Consider the following 17,767-nt stretch of genomic DNA (forward strand, 5'->3'; position numbering starts at 1 on the left):
AAAGGACAAACAAGAAATGGTGAGGCACTGGAGACCGCCCACCGTGGGAAGGAAGCCTTTCCCCCTCCAGGGTTGAGGAAACAGATGGAGAAAAGGAGAAGAGATAAGCCCACCTTGAAAGACTGCAGTGGTGGAGAGATGAGACCTGTTTGAGATGAGTCTCCCCTTGTGCAACAGGGCAGCTATATCCTGACTCCTCTCCGCCACCGAGACCTGCTGGTCAACCCACTGTGCAAACAATGAAAAGCCAGCACACTACCAGCCCCAAAGTAAAACATGGCAGGCAGTTCCACAGCCTTTAGTGAAGGAGGGTGATGGTCTCCCCCAAATCCAGAAGCCTAAGTAAATGCAGAGAGAAAAAACTGTCCAGGAAGTAATCTCTACAAAGCCTGAAACACCCTAACAGGCTATGGCTCAATTCATTTAAAACCTAGAACTCCCCCAAGAGGTCAAACAGTGCTAGGCAACCCTTACTCCCACCCCACAAAGCTCCAGGGTCTTTAGTGAAATTGCATGACTTACCTGAAGCTGAATTCTAATCTTCAAGGCAAACAGCTGTGGCCTACACTTTTATTTGACCATTCGGCAAGACTAATTTACTGTATGATGAGAATTACTAAAAAGAAAGGGAAGGGTGGTGAATGACAAAAGAGGTTTCTCCTTGCCTCCCAGGAAACAGAATAAAAATGTTGAAAGATGGGAGGGAAGGAGAAAACTTATTGTTCATTAGTTTATGGTCAGGCAGAGATTTTAATTCAGTAAACACAGCTCTGGGTGTTGTGGTGTGTGGATGAGACTGACACATTGATTGGAAAATTAGCATGTGCCCTTGGCCGTCTCTTTCAGTCACTCTCTGCCAGACGGCACATTCAGGGGCAGGAGCAGGGACGTGACTGAACTGCTTAGATGCTGCTCTGTCTCCTTGTGTTTCAGAGGCAAGAGCTGCTCAGGCATTTTCCACAGCCTTGTTCCAATGTCTGGATCCTCTGAATGCAGGTGACAGGATGTGTCCTCAAACAAATCTTCCACCACACCCCTCCCACCCCACCCCCACCCGGCGGTTTCCCTTGCCATCACTCATCTGAGAGTCAGCACTGCTCCCAGTGAACAGGAAGTACTCAAGTTCAGGAGCAACAAGAAAATTTGCTTTAGAACAATCAAAAACAACACATCCGCCTTTAGTTACAACGAACAAAGCAAACATGCTCTGAGTTTTCATTAGTTAACTAGAGGCTCGGTTCACGACATTCCTGCACTGGGTGGGGGAAGGGGGTCCCTCAGCCCGGCCTGTGCCCTTTAGCAGTCCAGGAGCCCTCAGGGGATGTCTGACTGATGGCTTAGGCCTGCTCCCTGCGGAGGTGGGCCTACACTGAAGTCAGACATCCTTAGTGCCACCTCTGCCACTGTGCTTACCAGCAGTCAGCCCGGCTTCTGGCTGACCACCAGGGGGCAGCTCCTGCATTGAGCATCTGCCCCTGGTGGTCAGTGCACGTCATAATGACCGGTCATTCTGTTTGGTCAATTTGCATATTACCCTTTTATTATATAGGACTAGAGGCCCGGTACATGAAATTTGTGCATGGGGGGGGGGCTGTTCCTCAGCCCAGCCTGCACCCTCTCCAATCTGGGACCCCTCAAGGGATGTCCCACCAGGATCGGGCCTAAACAGGCAGTCAGACATCCCTCTCACAATCCAGGACTGCTGGCTCCCAACCGCTCACCTGCCTGCCTGCCTGATTTCCCCTAACTGCTTCTGCCTGCCAGCCTGATCACCCCCTAACCGCTCCCCTGCCAGCCTGATCGACGCCTAACTGCTTCCCTGCCGGCCCAATTGCCCCTAACTGCCCTCCCCTGCTGGCCATCTTGTGGTGGCCATCTTGTGTCCACATGGAGGTGGCCATCTTATGTGTTGGAGTGATGGTCAATTTGCATATTACTCTTTTATTAGATAGGATTAGCATTGAGTAGATACCTCCTGCAATTTCTGTTTCATAAGATAAAATTTTCAAAGCATGTGCCAATTTCACTATCATCCCTGTACCTGCAAGTCAAGATCTGCAGGGCTTGGTGAGTGGCACACATAACTAGGACTTCCTGGGACAGCACGTACCACCCCATTGACTAAAGTTCACCTTACATTTGTGCTTTGCCACAACAATCGTCTCTGCTCAATCACCAGTGCTGGTAAGAGTGGCCACTGGGCACTTGAATGGCCCTGAGAGTGTCCTAGGCACCTGCTGGCCTCACCCCCATCCTGGCCCTGCTCAAAGATCCAGCCCATATAGGGTAGTTGTTCTGAGCTCTGGTACTTGAGCCAGCCTGACTGAATTCAAACCCTGGGATTACCCCTCGTTAGCTAGGTAACCTGAAGGAAGGTCCTTGATCACTCTGTTCCTCAGTTTTACTATCACTTTAAATGGAAGCAATATTATCATTAGCCTCGTAGGATTGCAGGGAATGAATGAATAAATACATTAATATATGTTTTAGTACTTAAAACATAACATGCATACTTGGTACAGAGTGAAAATCAATACGCATTAACTCTTAGATACAGTCTCACTTTAAAATGTATTAGAAAAGGTATTAACAATACTAAAAGTACCTTAAATTAAGTGCTGGTAAAACTTCAATGCCACTTATTTAAAGAGATTTAATAACAACAACAAAACAGCACAAATTACAAAATATTACTAAAGAAATAAAATTTTATTACTTGCAACATGAAGTAGTTCCAACTAGGCCAATTGTGTGTTGCTTAATGGAGCCTTTATCAGAAACTACCTCAGGAAGCAGAAGAGAAAAATCCAGCTATTTGTAACTCATTGCCTGTAAACAGTTGTTTCTAAGCCTTGAGGGAACTTGAAACAAGTCTTTTGTTTCAAACAATCCCTCAGCCAATTCATTCGTCACTTTTATTCTTAGCCAAATATTTTCACATGGAGAATCCACCAGTTAAAGTTAAAGTAGACCTGGTTCAAATGACTAAAAATTCTGAATTGATAAGGTGAGTAGAAAAGAGGCAGACCATGTTTGGGGTATGTCCTTCAATGCTATTTCTTTCAGAATCCTCAAAATACAGAGCATCATTCAAACTCATGCGACGGTCATAATACAGCCCCAAACAAATCGTATGGTATTATTTTATCAGTATCAAATCTGAGGTAGAACCAGTGCACAAGAATCACCTGGGCAGAAAGAAGGATCTAGGCGCACAATGATGATAACTCCTGAGAAAGCTCCAATGTGGCCTTCACAGAGTGGACACATCCAGAATTGCCCAGTGAGTGAAATTCCCTTTCATTTGGACTCCATTCGTTGTGCTCACATAACCGCCATATAACCAATACATGTAAGTGAATCTGTATGAGATTCACAGGCACTCACTGAGGCATACTCATGCTCAGTGCAAACCCAAGTCCTTCAAAGTATTTTATCAATGAAAAGAGGTCCCCAACCTGCCAGGCAATGTGCTAAGTAAGGGTTTTACCTGACCATCTCACTTGACTCTCCTAAGAGCCTAGTGAGGGGGCAACATTACTACTCCCCGTTGTGCAAATGAGGGAATGGGAATAGAAGAGTGAAATGACTCATTTAGCTTGAGCAAGCTGGCTTCAAACCTGAATAGTCTGCATCCAAAGCCTACTGCCTCAAATTATTATACGGCCTCCTAATGGCCCACAAAACCTGTTCTCAGCAAGGCAAACTGAGAAGGGTGTTTCAAAAAAAGCACAAGTCAATAGCACTAAACAGGCTCTTAAGAGAGGGTCTGTGTACTTGGTTCCATAAGACAGCGGGTCACACTGGATCAGTTTCTAATCCTAAGTCTTGCATTTGGAGAAAAACCCTTTCAAAGTTACCAGAGGCAAGCTCAGATGTGTCAGGGCTGGGGTCCTACAAACCTTGGCGGGGTGGGGATGAGGAATGACAGTGTGGGCCACTGGAGGTTGGAAATAAAAGGGATGCGAAGTGTGGGCACCATTTAATAGTTACGGTTCCATAGTATCTTATCTCTACATCCACTTGTCTTCCTCAATCTCCCCTTCCATGAAAGCACAAGTCATCATGTTCATTTGACCACCAAGGCCCTTTGAAGGGAGGGAGGGGCAGAGCACCAAATGTGTCCTCTCACTGGGACCTGGGTTATTCCAAATTTTTTAAATACCGAAGGATTTTCCCATAGAATGTACGGTTTGTTTTTTTGTTTCTTTAGTTTCCTTAAACACTTTTTGTATTTTTTTTTTAGTATTTCCTTTTAACCAAATGAAACTATATCCCCTGTCAAGAATCAGTAACAATAAATGTATAATTCACATTAATGGGAAATTTGAAAGTCCTTTTTTGAGGGAGATTTATTCCAGAATCTACGGTGGGTTTGGGACTCTCCCATTCCCAATTCTCTATGATGTTTCTCATACTCTTTCTTCTAACACCTTTCCTCTTGAACACCACCAAGGACACACATAGTGATGGGGATGCTTGAGGAAGGGAGCAGACGTATACAAGGCCCTAGAGAGAATGCAAGACACATGGAGATGAATTATAAAACTTTATTGGCTTGTTAAAAAAAAAAGAATGAATTCAGCAAGTACATTTATGATCTATCCACATGATAAAACAGCACTTAAAAAGAAAATAAAAATGATTATCCACTATTTACAGGAAATGTGAAAAATGACTTTAAAACCTGGAACATCACAGGGAGAAAACAGGGCATGAGAATGACTCACAGCTGCCTATGGATTACAGCGAATGGACCCCAACATGAAATGGGTGTGATACGCAAGGATCTGTTTTTCTCTGGAATCTCTTGCTATTATTTTTCCATTTTCCCTCTGTCAGTTTTATTGGGGCATAACTGACAAATAAAATTCAAAGATATTTAAAGAGTACAACATGATGATTTGACATACATATGCATTGTGAGTAGAATCTCTTGCTATTTTGTGTTTATGCCTCCTTCATAAACGGACTGACTTAAAAGTGATGAAAAAACCTCTGTGTTTTTCTTTCCTCCTCATGCCTTTTTCTTTTCATGAAAACTCAGATTCCAGACACAGCCAATAACCACCTACCTTGGGTGCCCACCAATGACCATCCCAAGGCTCCATTGCAATATTAGCCCAAATTAAACTCAGAGTGCTCTCACTGTCCAACTCTAATGGTTGGGAGACACCTTTGGCCCAGAAGAGGAAAAAAAAAAGAAAAGAAATGGACTGGCTTGAGTAGAAAGCTGCCTTCTGTGACAGCTGTTTTATGTCACTTTCAGGGTTGCAGATCCTGTTAACGTAATTCACTGTGGCAGCACCCCACAGAAAATGGCATACCTGTCCTGTCCGGGAGAGCCCTTGACCTTCCCAGGTGCCCTTGAGTAAGCCTGACATGGTCCTCAGGCACCACAGGTGGTGTGAACACAGCAGAGCACCCTTCACAGGTGACTGCTTCTGTCCCTGTCCTTGGAGTCAAGTCTGCTGACTGGCACAGCTCCATGGGGGCCACAGGCATGGCACAGCCCACCAGGCTGGGTGCAGCTGCCCTGAGAAGAACCTGAACTATGTGGAATCACTCCACATCAGCTGCCCTCCCTCTGTGTCTGCAGTCAGGACAAAACAAGGTGAAATGAGCTTCTACTGTTGTGTGAGCAAATTAGATGGAAGCCAGGGAGGAGTCTAGATAGAAGACACCGGAAGAAAGTATAAGTCACCATTCTCTGATGGAGTGAGAGAGGAGCTAGCTCAGGTCCCCTTTAGTGCTTTGATTCCATTTCAAAATGAATTTTTTTAAAAAAGGTATATGGAAAGCAACCAGTAAAGCAAATAAAAATTAACTCTCAGTTTGTCATGGAGTCAAATTAGAATGCTAGATAGAGAGAGCGAGGGAGGAAGAGAAGGAGAAGGGGAGAGGGAGAGAGGGAAGGAGGGAGAAGGGTGGGAAGGAGAGAGAAAGTCAGGGATTTTAAGCAAATAAAGAGAAAAGGAAGAGGAGAAGGCAGGAGCACCTCCATCATGCTGACCGTCACACTTGCCAGGGAACTAAATTCTTGCCTTGAACTCCTTGAGCTGTTTGCTCCTCCAACTATTGAACAATGTGGCCTCTACTCTGTCTGAGGAGGAGCTTGGGCCCTAACAGGGCCAGTGTGGGGGTGGGGGTGGGGGCGTGGAGCGCTGTAATCCAGGATGATGTGAAGAGTGGGGTCCAAAGCACACTCTGGGCTCTGTGCTGTGGGAGGGGCTGGGGTTATTTAAGTCCCATCTTTGCTCCCTACTCTTGGGAAGAGCAGTCACTAGGTCAAGAATGAAGCTGGTCCCTGCTGGAGATCAGGAGTGAAAACGCTGAGTGATCTTTGAAGTCTGTGGGGATTCATTCTTCCTGTGGAGATCTGGACCTTCTTGGCTTGGAGTCAAGATACAGGGCCTGAACTGAGATTCGTGAAGATGACACAGCTGTTTTCCATTCATCATTCTTGGCCTCGACTGATGCCTCAGGTGATGACAGTGGGAGTCTCTCAGTCGCTCTCAGCTGCCTTGGAGTCAAGATACAGGGCCTGAACTGCGATTCGTGAAGATGACACAGCTGTTTTCCATTCATCAACAGCCACACTGGTATGTTAAGGCCACCCGAGAAACGGGGCTGTGCGTTTTCCCCTGAACTTGGCTGCACCTGAGCGGGCCAGGCAGCACAGACACTGGTGAAAGGAGTCATGTCAAACAAAGCAGGGAGAAAGACTCTGGCCAGAGGGACGTGGGGCCAATCAGGGATGAAGGGCAAACACTGCTTGCTGCAAGGAAGTCCCAGGCAGGGAGAGAGCCCAGGTCCCCGCTGGCAGAGGCGAGCTGATAAAGCTCTCAATGGTGATGCTGGGAAGCACGTTTGCAAAGGAAAGACAGGAGGAAGCAGTGAGAGAACAACGATCTTGCTTTAAGACACAAGTAACAAACGGGCAGCCCACAGACATGTTCTGTTGGCCTACATAATGTTTTAAAAATAACTGAGTCAACTTTTTAAAAATAGGGACATTTCACAGGTTTCAAGTTTCTCTTAAAGAATCCCAAGATTTGGAAACCTGGGACCACACTCCCGGGGGGCGGGAGTTGGCTGGGGCTGAGTGACAGCTCCCCTCTGGAGTGAACACCCAATTAGGGTACGTTGTGCATTTAGGGTACTCGCCTGGTACTGCAGTGCCAGGTCCTTGCTGGAGGGCGACAGACTTGATTTCAATAAAAAATGCTGCCCATCTTTTTCTAATGTTGCAGAATTACATTAGGAAGCTCAAAAAAGATTTCTTACAGAGGACACAGAAAGCAAGAGGATGCAAGGGGGTGGTCTAGAGTACAGATATGAGAAGCTATGTTACTGATTGTGGTCTTCAGGGATTTAAGAAAAGACAAAGCAAAGAACTCAAGAACCATATGAAACAATTTTCTAATAGCCTGCTGTTTTCATCGTTCCCTAGGAGATGTCAACTGCAGTCTGATATATTAAATTGCCTTATCTGTCCACTTCTCTCCATTTAAAAACAAAAATCCACCTCGTCATTCTTCTAGCTGTTGAGTACAAATATCCTTTTATTTATTTTATTTCCTTTTGAGTCTGGAAAACTTTAAAAATAGGCCTTAAACAATTCATCGCCTTTTTATGGCTCTATGAAATTACATAAAAGCTTTTTAAAAAATATATATATGTATATATACCAAATGGCCGATATTTAAGAATCTGAGCTGTCCTGACAGCCCCTGCTTGGCTTCCAGTTTGAATTTCCTTAATCTCTCAGGGTTCGGGATTTCTGCAATTAACTGGCCTCTTTGTAAATCAACACCTTTGGGAAAGATCAGATTCTAAGTCGTGACAGGAACTGTCATTTAGCAGCAAGTAAGAAAATGGAAATTGTGAGGATATTCAGATGTCCCCACACTGAGGGCCAGCTGCCCTCACACTAAAATGTCCTTTTAGGGGGAAAAATACTTTCAAAAACCAGGAGCCTGTTTACGCTTTGGAGAAACTGCCCCTTTGAGGCCTGGGTCTGAAGTAGCCAAGTTCAATGCTGTAATCCATAGACTCTGTGAGATGTCGGCATTGAGCAATGCCATCGTCAGTGGCTAATGTAAAAGAGAGAGTATAAAATATCCATCATGGGTTATCTTATTTTATCAAGTGGTACCTAAATGGATCCTGGTTTATTAAGATTAATGCCTTGGTTACACGGGATTCAAAACATTTCCAAACATGTTAGACCTGTTAAAAATCTATGCATCCTTAAAGCTGAACTGTAAAACTGTGTAACTATTTCAAAAAATTATTTTTAAAGAACATCAATAAATTTCCAACTCAGCCATGGCATCAATGCACTCTTCTTTTTTTACTTTCAATATTGTTTTGTATTGGTTTCAGGTGTATAGCACAGTGGTTAGACAATCATATACTTTACAAAGTGTTCCCCCCAATATTTCCTGTACCCATCTGACACCATACATAGTTACCGCAATATTATTAACTACCTTCCCTGTGCTGTACAGACCTGATTGTGTTTTCAAAGGACATGCTCCAGGCCCGCCTTTGAAGTCCCCCTAACAAGAAAGGTGTAAGGTGAGGAGGGGCAGGGCAGTCAAACCTGTCTTCTGACAGGGATCCTGCCTGGTGCAGACTGAGCAGAGCGCACCAAGGTCACTGCCATGGCTGAGCGATTGAAACAGGGGGCCACGGTGAGACTAAGGCAGGGGCGCAGGATTCGGCTGCCCTCTCAGCAATGAAGCTGGACAATATAAAGCACATATTCATTAGCGACCTGCCACCTTGCGCTGCTGGGGTCAGGATGAGCTGTCCTGCCCCCTGAAAACCCAGCAGCAGTGTAGTATGTCGTAGGGAGACTGTCTTACTTACAATATCGACTTCTGCTCACAGCAGGCCAGCCATTCTGCTCACAGGCCTTTTCAGAGTAGAAAAGCTGCAGTTCTGTTATGGGAACAGCATGGGTTGCTGCGGCCTTATCACTCGACAAACTTCTAAAACGCAGGTGGATCGCAGCGGGCAAATGAAAGGACATATGCACCATATGCATATATTTCACTCCTTTAGTTATTCTGTCTATGCCTAACCTAACTCTACAGCTTTTCATCTACAGCTGACCAAGTAGCTTTTTTTTTCCTTTAAGAAAATCATTAAAGAAACTTTAAGGAAATCATGAGCGTTGACTGCATGGCTCTGGATCTTTATTATCAGTGAAGGAAAGAGACTCTCTTGTGAAATCACCACGTCCCCATGGTGATACCGTATAGGAAATCATGAGCGTTGATTGCATGGCTCTGGATCTTTATTATCAGTGAAGGAAAGAGACTCTCTTGTGAAATCACCACGTCCCCATGGTGATACCGTATATGCGCTTTCAGCTGCTGTGGTATGGATGGAAACATAAAACTTCCTCAGTTCAGTACTGATTAAACAACAACAGAAGATGATGTTAAAATCCGAGTTACATGGAGGTTACAGTTTAGTGTGCACTTATGCCTGTCCCTAAATTTAGATTTGTTTTAACTTTGTAGTTCATCTTTAATAAACAGAAACAATAAAAATCAAATACATTTCCAGTATGGTCAAACAGCACATCTTCCAGAAGAGAAGCACAACCCAATAGGATTTCATTTCAATTCCACCTTTGAATGATTGTAAGAACAAATGGAAGCATTAATTTAAGATGTTTTCTTGCATCTCCGAGTAGCTGCCTGTGAGCTGCCTCAGCACCGGTGTTCCCCAATCACAGCTCAGGATCTGCAGGCTCCATGCAGTACCTCCTGCAAACACCACCCGCCTCTACCAGAAAACGCCAGGTAAGCAGACTTCCCGGGAGAAGCCTGTGCCAGTCCCAAGAGTCCAGCTTACAAGGCAGCACCAACCAACAAGCACCACAGCCCCTTTCTCTGTCTTTTCCTTTATTTCAGCTACCCATCCAGTGGGATCTTATGAAACAAAACAAAACCTAAAAGAAACACAAAATAAAACATAAGTCATGCTCAAAAGAAAAATCAACAGAAATTAACATGCAAGTACAATCACTTTTAAAAGAACATAAATAAACATCAAAATTAAGACACAACATGGAATATGCTTTAAAATATAAAGCAATATATAATAACAGAACAGAAATTGGAAGAAAATGTGCATCTCATTATTGAGCAACTTCGTTTTAAACTCAAAACCAACTTTACATGGCACATGAAACATGGGAAAGAAACGCAAAGAATTTCTGCACACAGCTCCACCCACAACTGTCAGATATTAACTTCTTAACTTAGTAGGAGAAATCTGTGAACAATATCGATGACCCCTGAAGAATTTTTATGTTTAGGGGGAAAAATAAAACTTAACAAATATCTACCATAATCCTAATTTTTCCCCTGCCTAATTTTACCAAGTTATTTCTTAAATAATTGATAAATTATTGAGCAACTAAAGCAGAGTGCTGGCTGGATATAACTGGTAAAATATGGAACTACACACAGATTTAGATTTTTTTTTCAGGAATTCTTACATTAAATAATTAATTAATTGCCTAAATGGAATCAAACGCCCAGAATATATATGACACATAGATATATAGAAATGTAATATCCATTATATCACATATGATATATAACATATAACATGTAGTATATTGTATATATATTCAATATATAACTAGTATATATAAGACATATAGTGTGTGTATTACATGTATATAAAACACATAATACGTAATACTTAGTATTAATTAATTCTGCAAACATTTACTGAACATAGACCAAATCATAGACACTGTAATAGATGATATAAAAATAAAGAAAATGGACTGCTTTGACCTCAACTACTTCATTGCCCCAGCTGGAGAAAGGTGAGTAAACAACTTGCATAATAAATAACGCTAATCTACTTTGTGCCAAGCTCTCCTCTAAGCTCTTTGTCCAAAGTAGCTTACAGTCCAATAACTAGTAAGTGATGGAGCTCAGATTCTGACCCAGGAACTCAGATTCTATGGCCACCCTGCCGTGTCCCTGTGCAGGGAGGACAAACTCTCCTTGCACTTGCCCATAAAAACCCAGCAGGGACGGGGAAGATTCTGTTACATACAATTCTGTGTATAGTTTGCATGAATCTTCACCAGATTCATACGTGACAAAATAGATGATGTCATGGTAGAAACTGCCAAGATGTTTTCAAGTTCAGCTTTGGAAGGCGCTTCTAAACACAACCCCTCCAGACTCTCGATCTTCCTCAACCTGGTGTCTGGTCTGCCAAGTGCTGGTGTCATCTGCCTCCAGAGCTGTAATTACCACCACCAATCTGTATTATCATTTACAGCAACCCTCTGGAGCTTAATTTCCATGGCATTCCTGTCTCCTGCCCTTCCAAGTCTCAGGGAGAGGACTTGGGATGGACGCCAAACATCATTTGTGGATTTAAACACCACAAAGCACTGAGAGTTTAGGAAGTGCTTAGGGGCACTGATTAATTTTTCTTCATAACTCTTCCTACTCTCTTTCTAAAAGTTCAGCCTCCGGGCACACATAAGCCGCACTAGTTTAGAGGACACTATGGCACGTAGGACAAGCATGCCAAATTAACCAACCAAACCTCTTAATTATTCCATCAGGTTTTAAGAAGATGATTCTCACTTCCTTTCCCATTGTAACAATAGGATTAAAATTGGGATGTCAAGTCTGCCAATAAAAAAAAACAGGAGAAACTTGGTGATACAAATAGAAGACATCACCCTCAGACAAAAAGATTTGTTGACTCCTATATACTAGTTTCTGGGCATTTGGCAGGGAAATTCTAAGAGTTTACTGATGTCAGAGTGTTTACAGAATGAACCAGGCCACTCTTCCTTTGCTTCTATTTGACATTTTCTTCCCAGATGCTCCTCCAGGCTCTTTAAAATTACAATTGAGAAACAATTTTCTTAGCTAGATGCAAGCTCTTTTGGACTGCCATTCACTCGGGGCACACCAGCATTTGCCCCTATTTAAATTGATGTCAGATGTTACTCTTCAACCTATAAGACATATAGTGTGTATATTACATGTAATAGATATAAAACACATAATACGTAATATTTAGTATTAATTAATTCTGCAAACATTTACTGAACATAGACCAAATCATAGACACTGTAATAGATGATATAAAAATAAAGAAAATGGACTGCTTTGACCTCAACTACTTCATTGCCCCAGCTGGAGAAAGGTGAGTAAACAACTTGCATAATAAATAACGCTAATCTACTTTGTGCCAAGCTCTCCTCTAAGCTCTTTGTCCAAAGTAGCTTACAGTCCAATAACTAGTAAGTGATGGAGCTCAGATTCTGACCCAGGAACTCAGATTCTATGGCCACCCTGCCGTGTCCCTGTGCAGAGAGGACAAACTCTCCTTGCACTTGCCCATAAAAACCCAGCAGGGACGGGGAAGATTCTGTTACATACAATTCTGTGTATAGTTTGCATGAATCTTCACCAGATTCATACGTGACAAAATAGATGATGTCATGGTAGAAACTGCCAAGATGTTTTCAAGTTCAGCTTTGGAAGGCGCTTCTAAACACAACCCCTCCAGACTCTCGATCTTCCTCAACCTGGTGTCTGGTCTGCCAAGTGCTGGTGTCATCTGCCTCCAGAGCTGTAATTACCACCACCAATCTGTATTATCATTTACAGCAACCCTCTGGAGCTTAATTTCCATGGCATTCCTGTCTCCTGCCCTTCCAAGTCTCAGGGAGAGGACTTGGGATGGACGCCAAACATCATTTGTGGATTTAAACACCACAAAGCACTGAGAGTTTAGGAAGTGCTTAGGGGCACTGATTAATTTTTCTTCATAACTCTTCCTACTCTCTTTCTAAAAGTTCAGCCTCCGGGCACACATAAGCCGCACTAGTTTAGAGGACACTATGGCACGTAGGACAAGCATGCCAAATTAACCAACCAAACCTCTTAATTATTCCATCAGGTTTTAAGAAGATGATTCTCACTTCCTTTCCCATTGTAACAATAGGATTAAAATTGGGATGTCAAGTCTGCCAATAAAAAAAATAGGAGAAACTTGGTGATACAAATAGAAGACATCACCCTCAGACAAAAAGATTTGTTGACTCCTATATACTAGTTTCTGGGCATTTGGCAGGGAAATTCTAAGAGTTTACTGATGTCAGAGTGTTTACAGAATGAACCAGGCCACTCTTCCTTTGCTTCTATTTGACATTTTCTTCCCAGATGCTCCTCCAGGCTCTTTAAAATTACAATTGAGAAACAATTTTCTTAGCTAGATGCAAGCTCTTTTGGACTGCCATTCACTCGGGGCACACCAGCATTTGCCCCTATTTAAATTGATGTCAGATGTTACTCTTCAACCTCCTTCTGATTGCCTTTTGTGATTCATCCTTCTCAAAGAAGCATACCTTAGCTCCATTCGCCCTTGCAATAAAAAAAATAACAAGTGAAACCACCATAAAAACACATGCAGTAACTCCCTTAAGAGGAAAAAAACAGCCTGAAACAAGGATAAGCAATGTGAGCCTTCAGGAAGGCAAGTCAACGCTTCTCGATACCCTTGATCGTCCCATACTATTGACACACTAAAGATACACTATATTGAAAAATTAGTTTGACTTACAGATTTCATCCTTTTATAAGGAAACTAGCTGTGTGGGGCGACCAGGCCTGCAGGGGGGGTTAGTGAGGGATGACCAAATGACTGAGCAGCAGGCTGCATAGGGCGACCAGGCCAGCAAGGGGGCAGTTGGGGGCAACCAGGCCAACAGGCAGAGGCAGTTAGGGGCAACCAGGCCAGCAGGGGGGGCAGTGAGGGGCAATCAGGTGGGCAGGCAGAGGCAGTTAGGGATGATCAGGCTTCCACAGGGTGCAGTTAGGGGCAATCAGGCAGGCAGGGCGACTGAACAACAGGCTGTGTGGGGCGACCAGGCCGGCAGAGGGGTTAGTGAGGGGGGACCAAATGACTGAACACTAGGCTGCGTGGGGCGACCAGACTGGCAGGGGTGGTAGTTGGGGGTGACCAGGCTGGCAGGGGGGGTAGTTGGGGGTGACCAGGCCAGCCGGGGGGGGGCAGTTAGGGTTATCAGGCAGTCAGGCAGGTGAGCAGTTAGAAGCCAGTGGTCCCAGATTGTGAGAGGGATGTCCGACTGCCAGTTTAGGCCCATTCCCCAGGATCGGGCCTAAACCAGCAGCAGACATCCCCCGAGGGGTCCCAGATTGGAGAAGGTGCAGGCTGGGCTGAGGGGACCCCCCCCCGTGCACGAATTTTGTGCACCAGGCCTCGGTTGCGACGGTCACTTAGGCTTTTATATATAGAGATGTCTCCAATATTTCATATTTCTCAGGGATCAAAAGTGATATCCAATCAGGGTCCTATTCTACCTACCAGAATCTCATGACTTTTGCCCTCTGATAAGAACTCAAGAAAGGGGCCACGAAATAATATAAAAACAATACATGATTATTTTCTCCTAGTGAGGGGGAAAGTTTTTAGACCACAACAAATGGCTGAACATCTTGTGGGTTTAGCAGCCAAACGAGCTGTCTAGCTTCTGAGCCTGAAATATAGATATTTTGACAATGTGACATTCTGAAGCATTTGCAGCATTCCGATGGTGCACAGGAGTTATTGTGAGAACAGCTCCTTTATCAAAAACAACCTTAGAGAAATGTTGCCACCACTCCTTGCACCAGCTGAGCTAAATCCGAACAAGGTTAAAGCAGATGCTGTCTGAGAATGCAATGTGAAGTTGAAAGCAGAGAAGGAAAACCAGGATGTGTCCTAAAACTCAGTCTCTGCTATTCGCTGATTTCAAATCTGCTCACAGACCTCTTCAAAGGGAAGGCCTGGGGGTGGGCTGAAGGTCAGTGAAGCACTGTGCTTTCTTTATCATTGGCTTCCGACTCATTAAGATTTCTTTACATTCAAACATGCACACATTTTGCTCCTATTACTCAGAAGCAATCAGCCATAAAATGGCAAGGATCTGCAGTACATTTAAATTAACAGCAATTTATCTGGAGGAAAGAAGAAAATTGCTGAGTCTGAAAGGAAGCGAAGGGAAGGGAGTGGAAGAAAGATGCAGCTGCTATCTGAAAAAGCCAATCTTACCACATTTGTCATTTGGAGAGTTAAAACAGAAAAACTGCCAACTTGGGTGTCTGAGTGGCATGGGGCCTCTTGGGAGCCGGTGTGGTGGTGAAGGTGACAGTACGGTGGCTCACCTTCATTGGAGAACAAAGCAAATGCTCCTTGGGCCTTCTGGGAAATGTGTACTAGGTCAAACCAAAGAATAAACTCCTGTGTTCTCATAATATTAGGTACCTGAACAACGGTGGGTGCAAAAAGGTTTTGCTTTCATCACGAAGTTAGATTGAGTGAGGTACAATTCTGCTTTATTTCAGCACCACTTTTCCTAATTTGCCATTTGTGGAACAGTGACTATCTGTTGATTCTTGCACCATCTAGCCATTACTGTCCTGCCTTTCCTATTTTATAGGGAACTCACTCAACCCACATGGCCACTGTGATGTGTCCAAGGTCACCTGTATGGAGTGAGATAGCTGAAATCTAAACTCAGACCTTCTGGATTGTTAGTGCCTCCTTTACAATGGTATCACCTGCACCTATAGCAGCAATTTCCCAATATAAAAGTTTAAGTCCTGGTGCTTCCCTCTCTGTGATCATTCCAGAAGTTCCTTAATCAGCCTTCAGACACTCCTTTAGCTTCCTAAGGATGTGCTTTATCCATATACCACCTCTTCTCCTAAGACCTCCTTCTATCATGTGTTAGAAGCCTTGACTATTCTTGAAGGTACAGTGTAAAGAGGTCTCCTGTGAGTATTCAGTTCATGGGCCTCTTAACTTCTCTTCCATGCATTCACATGGCCTTCTTTTGTACCTTTTTGAAACTTGTAGTTCTTTCCTTTTTACTTCCTGCATCCCAAACTGTAAGCCACAGGAGGGCAGACAGAGAATGTCTATACCCTTCTACACCCTACACTGCCTTGCAGAACAGTAATCTATAAACTTTTTAAAAATAATTTCTATGTACTCAACAACAGGACCAAAATGGAAAGTAGGGAGAATACAAGACAATGTAGGCTCTACTATGTCTCATTGGCAACTGGGTTAATCAGATCACTTCAAAGCTCCTGGACAGAATCAGATATTTGCTCAATATATTGAAGATTATAGAGTTAGACAGGTGGACACTCAGTGCGTACTTCCTGAAGCATCTGAAACTACTGAGGAAAAGGTGCCAAACTGAGTTGATTCTAATTCTCATGATGATCAAAATGATGGTGGCTGTGGGAGTTGGATAAAGAAAAGTATTGTCCATTTGTTAGCTGGAGATGAAAAACTAAATGTCTGAGGATGGTCAGCAAGCCTTGGAAAGCTCTGGTTTGTCTTAGCAAAATGAAGTTGTTATGAGCTGAAAATCAAAGCAGGAAACACAGAGTTCTTGGCAAAACTCGTATGTGTAAGGAAACCCAGAGCTATTGCACAACTAAAACTCAGTGATTCTAAGTAGAATGTGATGGATCAGCAGGGCCTGATGACAAGTGTCCAATGGCTCAACCACTACCATGTAAGGGACTTCACATAGGATAGGTAGCACATCCAAAGACAGATGCCATTGCCTCTATTTGTGGAATCACCTACAAATGCTATAAATGGAGTAAAACAAAACAAACAAAAAAACACATAGAGTTCATGGTTTGCAGGGCATTAATATTCTCAAAGATTTTCACACCAACTACACTAAGATTGAATAAATCAATCTCTTGTTGTCCTGTAGGTGTGTCTAGCCTCTGGCTTATTTCAACAAACATATAGTACCAGTGGCCCTGTGCACGGATTTGTGCACATTGAAAGGAAATTAACTAGAAGGTGGCCAGCGGGGCAGGACTGGGTGATTGGACACATCCTGGAGCCAACCTCCCGCAGTCCCTCCCTGGCTGGCCGCACCTGGGATGGTACCGTGGCTCAAAGGGCATCTGTGGAGTGAGCAGGGTCCCTCTGGCAGGTGGGTCCCTTGGCCTAGCCTACGGGATTGGGCCGAAACTGGCCCTCTGATATTCCCTGAGGGGTCCCAGAGTTCAAGAGGACACCCTGCTGTTGGACAGGGTGTGGATCACAAACACAAGTGTGCAGTAAACCAGATTCAGGGCCGACAGTGCCCCAGCAACAACATAACCCACGGCTGAAGGTGGAATTGCATGGCCCATGAGGAATCGGGCTCCCTCATCTCGGGTTCCGGGGTGTGTCATCTGAGAACCGCCACTGCCAGGTCACCACAGCTTGGCAGCTCCTGTGTTGAGCATCTGCCCCTGGTGGTCAGTGCTTGGTGTGTGTCATACCTACTGCTGGCCGGTCAGACAGTTGCTTAGCTATATATATATATACACTAGGGGCCCGGTGCACAAAAATTTGTGCACTGGGGAGGGGGTTCCCTCAGCCCAGCTTGCCCCCTATCACATACTGGGAGCCCTAGGGGATGTCCTACTACCTGCTCCCTGCTCCCTTGGGGAGTGGGCCTAAGCCACAGTCTGGCCACCCTTTGTGGGAGTCGAACGGGCTGATCAGGGGAAGGCACCAGCCCCATCACCGCACTGTTGCAGCCACTGCAAGTCAACAATTGCTGGCTGGCTCCACCCTGGTTCCCCGCCTCTGCCGCCATCAACAATCGTTGGCTGGCTCCTCCCTGACCCAGGCATAAAGCCTCAGGCCGAGGTTTTAGGCCTGGGCC

General features: G+C 44.3%; 1 protein-coding gene across 7 annotated transcripts in view; it reads right to left on the reverse strand.

The window, feature by feature from the left end:
- The window catches only part of NTRK2 (neurotrophic tyrosine kinase, receptor, type 2), a 314,665-nt gene that overhangs the window by 176,870 nt on the left and 120,028 nt on the right, over positions 1-17,767 (reverse strand). Inside the window, exon 12 of one of the 7 annotated variants that reach the window (XM_014541249.1) lies at positions 9,491-9,970. The exons of the other annotated variants lie outside the window; for them this stretch is intronic. Coding sequence (XP_014396735.1) covers positions 9,933-9,970 — 38 coding nt within the window. The 3' untranslated portion in view covers positions 9,491-9,932. Of the gene's footprint in view, positions 1-9,490; positions 9,971-17,767 lie in introns of those variants that run through there. 7 annotated transcript variants of the gene reach the window in all.

The sequence above is a fragment of the Myotis brandtii genome, unplaced genomic scaffold (genome assembly GCF_000412655.1).
Source record: "Myotis brandtii unplaced genomic scaffold, ASM41265v1 scaffold266, whole genome shotgun sequence".
Classification (NCBI taxonomy): domain Eukaryota; kingdom Metazoa; phylum Chordata; class Mammalia; order Chiroptera; family Vespertilionidae; genus Myotis; species Myotis brandtii.